Source organism: Brassica rapa, chromosome A01 (genome assembly GCF_000309985.2).
Source record: "Brassica rapa cultivar Chiifu-401-42 chromosome A01, CAAS_Brap_v3.01, whole genome shotgun sequence".
NCBI lineage: Eukaryota > Viridiplantae > Streptophyta > Magnoliopsida > Brassicales > Brassicaceae > Brassica > Brassica rapa.
In genome coordinates, this window is record NC_024795.2 from 6,265,700 (window position 1) to 6,276,179 (window position 10,480).

Genomic DNA, 10,480 nt, shown 5'->3' on the forward strand with positions numbered 1-10,480 from the left:
TGGCCAGACACAAGGGAAGACTACGATGACACGTGGCTGTAAACCAGTGGTTAAAACCATATCCGAATACTCGAAAGTGCAGATAAGGTGTTCTTTGTCCGAAAACGAAACCAGCCAACCATATATTCACAACCAATAATCATCACATCAACTTTCGTCTCTAAGAAACAAAAAAAAAAAATGGCTTCGATGGGTGTTGGCTTACGTGTCACATCTCCTGCCGTTCTCGAAGGAAGCGTGAAGATCAACGGCTCTAGCCGTCTCAACGTAACCGGAAGAGTGACGGTGCCTCAAAGGTCTGGACTTGTCGTCAGAGCTCAACAGAGCGAGGCGGCGCCGGAGACTACTCGAAGGTCTGTGATTGGTCTCGTGGCCGCCGGTTTAGCCGGTGGCTCGTTTGTTCAGGCTGTCCTCGCCGACGCTGTTCCGATCAAGATCGGCCCTCCTCCACCTCCCTCCGGTGGCCTTCGTAAGTTCACTAAACTGATAAGGACTAGTGACATCATAGGACATAGACAGTAGATAACAATGTGTGTTTTGTCTGTGAGCGCAGCTGGGACGGATAACTCAGACCAAGCAAGAGATCTGAAACTTGCGTTGAAGGAAAGGTTTTATTTACAGCCGTTGCCACCGACGGAAGCTGTAGCTAGAGCCAAAGAATCTGCGAAGGAGATTGTGAATGTGAAGTCACTGATCGACAAGAAAGCTTGGCCGTATGTTCAGAACGATCTCCGTCTAAGGGCTTCTTATCTTCGTTATGATCTTAACACAATCATCTCCTCCAAATCCAAGGATGAGAAGAAGTCACTCAAGGAGCTCACTGGAAAGCTCTTTGATACCATCAACAATGTGAGTTTCTCACCTAACGTCTCATTAAGGCCTCACTCATAAGCTTATGTTTGTTAATGATTGATTATGTTTTGTAGCTGGATTATGCGGCGAAGAAGAAGAGTACTCCTGATGCTGAGAAGTACTATTCAGAGACTGTCTCTACTTTGAACGATGTTCTTGCCAAGCTTGGTTAACCATTTCAATGCTTGCATTCTTTGTAAATCTATCGTCTCTTGATTTTTGTTTCCTGAGTACTTAAAACTCAAAATCCCTGAATCCGAATTTGTGTTTCAAGTTTTTACCTCAAAACATTGGTAATTTCTTGTGTATGCATTCGCTTTGCCTCCACCAAATATATTAAATTTGATATAAATCATACATTTCTTTAAATTATATACTCCATCTGATTCAATTTATAAGATGTTCAGTATGTTAAATCATAAATATTAAATTTAATTTCAAATCGTACATTTCTTAAGCATATGTTTTTTTTTTTTTGAACTTATTCTTAAGCATATGTTAGTTGTGTAGTTTTAAGCCTGGTTAACCATTTCAATGCTGCATTCTTTAAATCAAACAATTTCAAGTTCCTACCCTTAAAACAATGGTAAATTTCTTGTGTATGCATTTGCTTTGCATCCACCAAATAAATACTAAATTTAAATTTAAATTGTAAATTTCTTTAAATCATACTCCACCAGGTTAAATTTATAAAGATGTGCAATATGTTAAATCATAAATATTAAATTTAAATTAAAATCGTACATTTCTTTTAAAAAACGTATGTTAGTTCTGTAGTTAAACAAGACTTGTCGATGAAATTTGTCTACTTCTAGCTTAATCCTGTGTGATTAGATTAGAGCAGATTATGAAGTCAATGTCAGTGATATAACTTTAATTGGGCCTGAATAGTGCGGGCTCAGAGGCCCATCTCTCATTTTTCATGTCATATGTGTTTGTTTGTATTGTACTATACTTCTTCCTCTACCCTAATCCACCGCGCGCCACTTCTCCGTCGTTATCGGCGGTCACTCGCTGACTCAGTGAGTTCCCGATGACGAGTTTAATTATCCCTTGATTCTCCTCTTCGTACTATTCTAACTACCTGTCCTTGCTGATCGGAAGCAAACAGTGATAGAGCTTCCGGCTATGAGTATCTCCTCCGTCGCTAAGCGGTTCTCTCCGCCAATCCGACATTCGTCTCAATTACTCAGAGAATCTCTCCCTCGTCGCCTCACATTACTTCTCCAATCCTGCTCTAACCCAACTCTCCTTCGTCAAGGCAAGCAAGTCCACGCCTTTCTAATCCTAAACAAAATCTCCGGCGACACCTACACCGACGAGAGGATCTTAGGGATGTACGCAATGTGTGGAAGCTTTTCAGACTGCGGTAAAATGTTTCACAGACTTGATTTGCCACGTGGCAGCATCAGGCCGTGGAACTCGATCATCACCAGCTTCGTTCGAGTTGGTTTAATGAATCAAGCTTTGTCTTTTTACTTCAAGATGATAATGTTTGGAGTTAGTCCTGACGTATCCACTTTCCCTTGTTTGATTAAAGCTTGTGTTGCTCTGAAGAATCTCAGAGGGGTTGAGTTTCTCAAAGACACGGTTTATTGTCGTGGGATGGAGTGTAACGAGTTTGTGGCGAGTTCTTTGATCAAAGCTTACCTTGAGTATGGAAAGATCGATGTCGCGAGTGAGTTGTTTGGTAAAGTAGGGAAGAGAGACTGTGTTATATGGAATGTGATGCTTAACGGGTATGCCAAGTGTGGAGATTTAGATAGTGTTGTGAAAGGGTTTAGTGCGATGAGGATGGATGAGATTAGTCCAAATGTTGTTACTTTTGATTGTGTTTTATCGGTGTGTGCCTCTAAGTCGTTGACTGATCTCGGAGTTCAGCTTCATGGTCTAGCGTTTGTTTCTGGTTTTGAATTTGAAGGCTCGATCAAAAACTCGCTTCTGTCTATGTATTCGAAATGCGGGAGGTTTGATGATGCGTGTAAGTTGTTTCGGATGATGTCTCGTGGTGATACGGTGACGTGGAACTGCATGATATCTGGATATGTTCAGAGTGGGATGATGGAAGAAAGCTTAGTTTGTTTCTCTGAGATGGTATCTTCTGGTGTCTTACCTGATGCTATTACATTTTCTAGTTTGCTTCCATCAGTCTCTAGGTTTGAAAGCCTTGAGCATTGTAGGCAAATCCATTGTTATATCGTGAGACGTAGCGTACCGTTAGATGTCTTTTTAACGAGTGCTCTTATTGATGCATATTTCAAGTGTAGAGGTGTTTCAACGGCGCGAAAGATATTCAGACAGTGTAACTCAGTAGATGTTGTTGTGTACACTGCAATGATCTCTGGGTATTTGCATAACGGCTTGATTACGGACGCGTTAGAGATGTTTAGGCGGCTGGTTGATGTAGGAATATGTCCAAATGAGATAACTCTGGTCTCTATTCTACCGGTTATTGGCGGTTTGTTGGCATTGAAACTCGGGAGGGAGCTTCACGGTTTCATCATCAAGAACGGTTTCGACAAGAGGTGCAATATTGGATCCGCTGTTATCGACATGTATGCTAAGTGTGGAAGAATGGATCTTGCTCATGAGATCTTTAGGAGACTCTCTAAGAAGGATATTGTTTCGTGGAACTCAATGATCACACGCTGCGCTCAGAGCGATGATCCGAGTGCAGCTATTGATGTTTTCCGTCAGATGGGAGTTTCAGGAATCGGTTTTGATTGTGTGAGTATCTCAAGTGTTCTCTCTGCCTGTGCCAGCGTAGCTTCACAAAGCTGTGGGAAGGCTATTCACTGTTTCATGATAAAGCGTTGTTCACTTGCTTCTGATGTGTATAGCGAGAGTACGTTGATAGGTATGTATGCTAAATGCGGAAACCTTGAATCCGCAATGAACGTGTTCGAGAGGATGGAAGAGAAGAACATCGTTTCGTGGAACACCATCATCGCTGCGTATGGAAACCACGGGAGGCTAAAAGATTCTCTCCGTCTGTTTCGTGAAATGGTTGAAGACAACGGAGTACGTCCTGATCAAATCACGTTTCTTGAGATGATATCTTCTTGTTGTCACGCTGGAGATGTCGATACAGGAGTTCGTTTCTTCAGAGCAATGACTGAAGATTACGGAATCCAACCGCAGCAGGAGCACTACGCTTGCCTCGTTGATCTGTTTGGACGAGCTGGTCGGTTAAACGAAGCTTACGAAACCGTTAAGGGAATGCCGTTTGCTCCAGATGCAGGAGTTTGGGGAACGTTACTTGGAGCCTGTCGGCTTCACAAGAATGTGGAGCTTGCTAAAGTTGCTTCGAGCAGGTTAATGGAATTGGATCCGTGGAACTCTGGTTATTATGTTTTGATTTCGAATGCACATGCTGATGCTGGTGAATGGGGAGGTGTGACAAAAGCAAGAAGTATAATGAAAGAGAGAGGAGTTGAGAAAGTCCCCGGTACTAGTTGGATCGAAATCAACAAAACAAACCATTCGTTTGTCTCCGGCGATGAAAATCATCGTGACTATTCACATATGCATTCTTTACTAAACTCACTTCTCGAAGAGTTGAAGCTAGAAGGCTATGTTCCACAGCCTTACCTTCCAATGCATCCACATTCATCGAGAAAACTAAGTCCAGTAGAGAAAGGAATGGTAGATGCAAACAACGTATAAGGTATATATATATCTCTTTGTCAGATTTAAACATTGGGTTAAGTTTATAAAAAAGTGGTCTACAAATTTTTATTCAAGCATGGCCTGTGTGTGTCTGTTCTCGTGTTGAAGCAGTTGCAGAGATGTAGTAAGCAACAGCGAAAAGGCCGTGAATGAAACAGAGGATTCCTCCTATGGACAGAACCCGATGATGTGAAATCCCACAACCTCTCCTCGATCTTGAGTTTGCCATCGTCCCTACGATCAACAGGGAGAATGCAATTGCCAGTATGATCCTGAGAGACATACAGAGAAAGGATCTTGAGTCATATTAAAAAGGATTCACACTTTGTTCTGTTTATGTAGTGTTTGGGCTTACCAGGAGAATATCAGAGAAGCCACGGCGAGCTGTTTGTTGGCAGAGGATTTTTCAAGGTCTTGTCTTGACACAACACAGAGACATCCACCTAGAAAATTAGCCGTTACATGGGCTAACACCAAAAGGATACATGCAGCTAAGCCGTAGTTGAAGGCGGTGTGACTTGGGTCTCTACACTCGAATATCCACATCTTCAAATGCTTCACCTGCATCTCCAAATAAGCAAATTAGCAAAATCTACAACTACTGTGAGTCTTGGGTTTGTCTCTGTATGTAAATATGTAGTGTACCTTATTCTGAGCAACTTCGGCTTCAATGCCGAGAATGCCAGCTGAAACATCCATGGCTAGGATCAAGATGCAGATGAAGAACCCTACATTCCTTGACATTTTTTCCTCTTACAGCTTTTGATCTTCAATGAAACAAGTTCTTAGCAGCAAACAAAGAAGCAGAAATGGTTGTTGTTGTTGTTGTTGAAGTAGAAACTTGCCCTTTGTATTTATGGGCAGATAGAGTTTTAAGCTTTACACTCTCTAGGTTGGATGGAATAAGAATAAAGTAGAACATAAGTTTCCTTTCTTGCATTTTTACTAAACATCACGTTAGAGAATACAAGTTTAGCTGTGATCCTTGATGTAAAAACTTCTTTTCCATTGATATTTGAACTTTTAAAGTATTTTAAAGGACAAATAATGCACAAAACTTATTATTCCAGATAAAATCTACACATTTTTCGAGGCACTAATGAAAATTTATTAATGGCCATGTCCTCAAAAAGATCTCTTTTGGCCAATTGCTTAACTGTATTTGTGTTCTTTATTCCTCCCTTCCATGTTAATATTTGAAAAACTTTTTAATATTCGGATTCTTGACAAAGCAGCCAAGCAAAGAAGAAAAAACTTTTGCGGTTTTAAACGCTTAGTTCTCCCCAAATATGTGTCTTTCAGTTGCTTTGATCCAATACATTAAAATGGGCTGAATGGGCCAAATAAACAAGCTTTAGACAAAGCTAATCACGTCTCGTTGTCCATGTCGTGGCTAACGTCAAAAGAGTAACGGATTCTGCAAAGCACGAGAAGGCGTTGATGACATGTCTGATGTTATGTGTTTCTTTTATGCTGTAAGAAAGTATACATTTATGAGACTAGTGTGATATGGGATCTTTCTGTGGTCTCCGTTTGGTAAATCTCTTAGCATGAATACAACCTAGTAAAGTAATATTGCAGGTAGGGCTTGCTGTTCTTGGTGTGATTTAGAGCTTCACTAACTGAGACATTTGAGCAATAGCAGAATCAGTTGATTCTCTTATAAGCTATGATTACAGAACACGGTTTCTCTAACTATACCCTTTACTTTTCTTGTAGAAACTTTTCTGTAATATCTTTTGATAAATATGTCATTCACCGAATGCTACATGAAGAACACAAGTCAGATCGATGACGGAACCGGAAGGCAAAAATTTGTTTTTTTTTTCAAATAAAAAAGTAATAAAAGATGAAAAACAATGAAAAAAGTAAAACAAGGATTTGTTATAATATTCTAATTCTAACAAAAATTACATTTGTAATGATGATATTATTTTTATTTAATATGAAAAAAATTTATCTGATTCCAAAGTTATTGCAACTAAAGATTACCATAAATTTCAGGTTTATGGTAATCTTTAGGTTTTTCTTTTCTTCTTCCTAGTGCACTTTTCAAAACATTTGTCTTGACTGTCATTCTCAAGGTTTTTCTTCTTCTTCCAAAACATTTGTTTTGGAATCTTGACTGTCGTTTCAACAAGGCTGTATGTTAACGTTGCAGCCTGATATCGTAGCCCCTGGTGTGTTGCTTCTATCAGCTGACATTAATGACAACCAGGAATACCAATCAGATTTCGCTATAACTCAAGGAACATCCGTTGCCACACCTGTTGCCGCCGGAATCGTCGTACTACTCAAATCTTTACACCCTGACTGGTATCCTGCTGCTTTAAAATCAGCTATCATGACTACAGGTTCTTGGAAACGAAACCCTCTTTCTCCGCACCTAAAAAGAAAAAAAAGATATTACGTTACATGAACTTCCAACTTAAAATTAATTGGTGATAAAAGACTGATCCTTATTACAAAGGATTTCTTCCAACTTCCGATATGAGACTATATACTTAATATATAAAGTCATTTTCTAAATCTTGCGGTTTCTTATTTTTGTTGTAGAGTGGAAGACCGATCCATTCTGGGAATCGATTTTTGCGGAAGGGTTACCAAGGAAACTGGCAGATATATCCATTTGATTATGGTGCAGGACTCGTGAACGTGGAAAGAGCCAAAGATCCATGACTAGTTTACGACATGAACTTCGATGATTACATCTTCTACTTCTGCGCCTCTGGTTACAATGATGCTGCAATCACTGTACTCACCGGAAAACCCATAAAATGCTCGTCTCCCTTACCGTCTGTTCTTGACGTTAACTATCCAGCCATCACGATTCCAAACCTTAACGGAGAAGTGACTGTCACGAGAACGGTGACTAACGTTGGACCTGTGGACTCGGTTTATAGAGCCGTGGTCGAGGCTCCGGAAGGTGTGAAGATTGCTGTTGAACCGGAGACTCTAGTGTTTAACAACAGCACGAAGAAACTTGGGTTTAAAGTTAGGGTTGCGAGGAGTCATAAGAGTGAACTGGTTACTTCTATGGTAGCTTCACTTGGACTGATGGTACTCGAAATGTTGTCATTCCTTTGTCTGGTAGGACTCGTTTTCGATGCCTTGATAAACAAGTTTCCTCAAGTGCGTCATAAAATGTTATTTTGTTTTCTTTTATCTTTTTTTTATAAAAAAAATAAACAAATAATAGGAAATGTAATCATATTCTCTTTCTTTGACTCTAACTGAAACCACATCAATAATAACAAACTGAGACTAAGATTCTCTCTCTCTCTCTCTCTCTCTCTCTCTCTCTCTCTCTCTCTCTCTCTCTCTCTCTCTCTCTCTCTCTCTCTCTCTCTCTCTCTCTCTCTTAACATGAGAAGCAGCTATATAACTCATGCCTTTTAACCATAAAGAAGAAAAGAAACACTTCTGTCTGAAAATTATCAGAGAAGAAAGGAAAAATAATGGGAGGAGGAAACAAATTTCAAGAACCGGTGAAGATTAGCCGTAGGAGACAAGTAAGGAAAGAGAAGGAAGAAGATGAAGTCAATGAAAGCTTCAAATCGCCAAATCTTGAAGCTGAGAGACGTAGAAGAGAGAAGCTACATGGTCGGCTTATGGCTCTGCGATCTCATGTTCCAATTGTCACAAACGTAAATTCCACAATCTTATATTTTTATTTATTTTGTGTGTGTGTGTGTTTTGGTGATGATAGCTGTAGTTTTTGTTTTTTGTTGTTATCCAGATGACTAAAGCGAGTATTGTTGAAGATGCGATTACTTACATAGGAGAGCTTCAAAAGATTGTTCAGAATCTTACAGAGAAGCTTCATGAAATGGAAGAAACTCCTCTTGAGATTTATGAACAACAAACGGTTCATACTATAAAACCTGAAGTTGAAGCTATTGATTTGAAAGTGGAGATGAAGAAAATGGGAATCGAGGTTTTTTTATTTATCAGTCGGTTCTTGATTCTTTTTTTATCTTTCTTGATGATTTTTGTTATTTTTGGACAGGAGAATGTGCAGTTTTGTAAGATTGGGAAGAGGAAGTTTTGGTTAAAGATCACAACAGAGAAGAGACCTGGGATCTTTACTAAATTCATGGAGGTTATGTGCCTGTTGGGATTTGAGATCATTGACATTACTCTAGCTACTTCAAATGGAGCAATTATTATTTGTTCCTCTGTTCAGATACTTCAGGGACTATGTGATGGTGACTCTGTTGATCCTGAACAGACAAAGGACTTTCTGTTGGAAGTCATGAGAAGCAATCCATGAGTGATACATCTTGGAAATTTTCGAGCTAATAATGATTTCCCTTGATTTACAATTTTTAATCCTAGTTTAATGTGAAATGATTCAGATGAAACAGAGCTTCATCGTATCTCATTTGTTTTTCTGCAAAATGTTGTTAATTAGCCTCTGTTTCTGCCTTAGTCCACTGTTGATTGAATCTTCTAGTTAGTCCAGAGGCTTCTCTTTTCATTTTCATGTGATGCTGTGACCTGTGATAAACATAGATTGTTGCAGTTTCTTAGAAATTTGTTGTGATCTATAAGAATGTGATTAATCATTTGGAATCTAATACGGAACTTATGTAAGAGGGTATGAATTCTGAAGGAGAATGAATGACTTGTGAACAAATTTCTCAAAACAGGAGGTGTATCTCAACGTAAAAACATAAAAAATTAATGAAAACTGATGAAAGAGGAGAGAGTTAATTTCTCATTTAGTATGTAAGATATCCTAAAGAACCTTAAGTACATATTTGTCATATGATAATTGGTTATATTATTCTAAGAAACTTAAAAGGTAAATATATAATTATAATACTAATTTTATTTTATTTTCTTTGGAACGCCAATAATTATAATACTAATTATTTTTTTCTTATAGAAACTATCAGACTTTTTACCATTAATCGTGGGTTCGACCCAAAAATGGGCCAAGTTCTACAACAGGGCTTTATTATAAATGTGCCAAATTCGAGTTGGCCCACTTTTTAAATTTTTCGTGCAAATTAAGGAAAATGATTAAATGCATTTAAATATTTATTAATTACAATTATTCAACCAATATTATTAAAAATGAATAAAATTATTTATATAATCAATGTATTTATAATTAATATTTTCTTTGTTTCATATTAAATGTCATTTTAGTTTTCTTTTACATTCATTATAAGTGTCGTTTTATATTTTTAAGGTAAATATTAAATATTTTTTTCAAATTTTTATCTTTATTTTTTAACTCATTAATTAACAAAATCAAATAAAAGAATGCATTAAATAAGAATAAAACTGAAAATTTAATCATTTTCTTAATTCGTATGTAAAAATTGTAAATGACATTTATAATGACACAAATAGAATATTAAGTTAAAATTGAATTGAATTCTAAAATAACATTTTTATGTAAAGTAAAATGTTAAAATAATATTTTTCAGAAACAAAGGGAGTAGTAGGTTAGCCCAAGTGATGTTTATTTTCTTTTTAAAATTAAAAATATAATTTGTCTACTGGTCCATCTTTTACCGAATATAAATATGCCGTTATAACACTTTTGACCTTCCCACTCCACTTTTTTTTTTTTTAAATACCTTCCCACTCCACGAATTATTCAAGTAACAGTATGATTTTAGAGAACGTATAGTTGTTTACAATGGAACGAAATAACTTAAATTGTACAAAGTCAAATGACTTACAGCAACAGCTCTATGTACTAGTATTAAGAATTTTGGTCTTAAGAGTCTAATTCTATTGAACTAAGATCCTATGAAAACGAATTTTAAAATTAATTAGTTAAAAGGCCAAACCAGTTAATGTTAATTAAATAATAGTTTAATTGGTGAATTTCTTTTATGAAAGTTGGTGTGTAACCTAATTCACTATAACACGACTACAAATCTTAATGTATATTATATATCAACTAAACAAATAACTAAAATCATTGGTGATGAAGTCA

The 10,480-nt window shown here is 37.4% G+C and overlaps 5 protein-coding genes across 6 annotated transcripts; 4 read left to right on the plus strand and 1 right to left on the minus strand.

Moving 5' to 3' along the window:
• Window positions 1–150: 150 nt before the first annotated feature.
• On the plus strand, window positions 151–1,221 carry LOC103858917 (oxygen-evolving enhancer protein 3-1, chloroplastic). Its single transcript, NM_001302048.2, is given in 3 exon segments — window positions 151–469; window positions 554–849; window positions 927–1,221. Coding segments are annotated over 3 exon segments (684 nt in total). The 5' UTR covers window positions 151–180; the 3' UTR covers window positions 1,026–1,221.
• A 237-nt stretch (window positions 1,222–1,458) lies between these two features.
• On the plus strand, window positions 1,459–5,552 carry LOC103858936 (pentatricopeptide repeat-containing protein At4g21300). Its single transcript, XM_009136395.3, has 2 exons — window positions 1,459–4,519; window positions 4,633–5,552. The coding sequence occupies exon 1, from the start codon at window positions 1,981–1,983 to the stop codon at window positions 4,516–4,518; it is 2,538 nt and encodes an 845-aa protein (XP_009134643.1). The 5' UTR covers window positions 1,459–1,980; the 3' UTR covers window position 4,519; window positions 4,633–5,552.
• On the minus strand, window positions 4,503–5,362 carry LOC103858928. Its single transcript, XM_009136384.3, has 3 exons — window positions 5,167–5,362; window positions 4,877–5,082; window positions 4,503–4,793 (listed from the first exon to the last, which is right to left on the minus strand). The coding sequence occupies exons 1-3, from the start codon at window positions 5,263–5,265 to the stop codon at window positions 4,592–4,594; spliced, it is 507 nt and encodes a 168-aa protein (XP_009134632.1). The 5' UTR covers window positions 5,266–5,362; the 3' UTR covers window positions 4,503–4,591.
• A 1,115-nt stretch (window positions 5,553–6,667) lies between the features above and the next one.
• Window positions 6,668–7,807, plus strand: LOC108871124 (subtilisin-like protease SBT3.12). Its single transcript, XM_033286769.1, is given in 3 exon segments — window positions 6,668–6,875; window positions 7,078–7,142; window positions 7,144–7,807. Coding segments are annotated over 3 exon segments (888 nt in total). The 3' UTR covers window positions 7,759–7,807.
• Window positions 7,808–7,915: 108 nt separating this feature from the next.
• LOC103858945 (transcription factor DYT1) lies at window positions 7,916–9,958 on the plus strand. Of its 2 annotated transcripts, XM_009136407.3 has the most exons (3): window positions 7,916–8,168; window positions 8,261–8,458; window positions 8,531–9,958. In XM_009136407.3, exons 1-3 carry the CDS (start codon window positions 7,980–7,982, stop codon window positions 8,792–8,794), a joined length of 651 nt encoding a protein of 216 aa, XP_009134655.1. In that variant the 5' UTR covers window positions 7,916–7,979; the 3' UTR covers window positions 8,795–9,958. The 2 variants fall into 2 exon arrangements, with proteins under 2 accessions (XP_009134655.1, XP_033137313.1); XM_033281422.1 differs by having other exon boundaries at window positions 8,261–9,958.
• The last annotated feature ends 522 nt before the right edge of the window (window positions 9,959–10,480 follow it).

Bases quoted from the DNA above. Each gene is read 5' to 3' on its own strand.
- LOC103858945 (XM_033281422.1), top strand. From the start codon at position 7,980: ATGGGAGGAGGAAACAAATTTCAAGAACCGGTGAAGATTAGCCGTAGG. The intron at 8,169-8,260 runs GTAAATTCCACA...GTTGTTATCCAG, and splicing joins ATGTTCCAATTGTCACAAAC to ATGACTAAAGCGAGTATTGT.
- LOC103858936 (XM_009136395.3), top strand. From the start codon at position 1,981: ATGAGTATCTCCTCCGTCGCTAAGCGGTTCTCTCCGCCAATCCGACAT.
- LOC103858928 (XM_009136384.3), bottom strand. From the start codon at position 5,265: ATGTCAAGGAATGTAGGGTTCTTCATCTGCATCTTGATCCTAGCCATG. The intron at 5,083-5,166 runs GTACACTACATA...TTGGAGATGCAG, and splicing joins CCGAAGTTGCTCAGAATAAG to GTGAAGCATTTGAAGATGTG. The intron at 4,794-4,876 runs GTAAGCCCAAAC...TATGTCTCTCAG, and splicing joins GCTTCTCTGATATTCTCCTG to GATCATACTGGCAATTGCAT.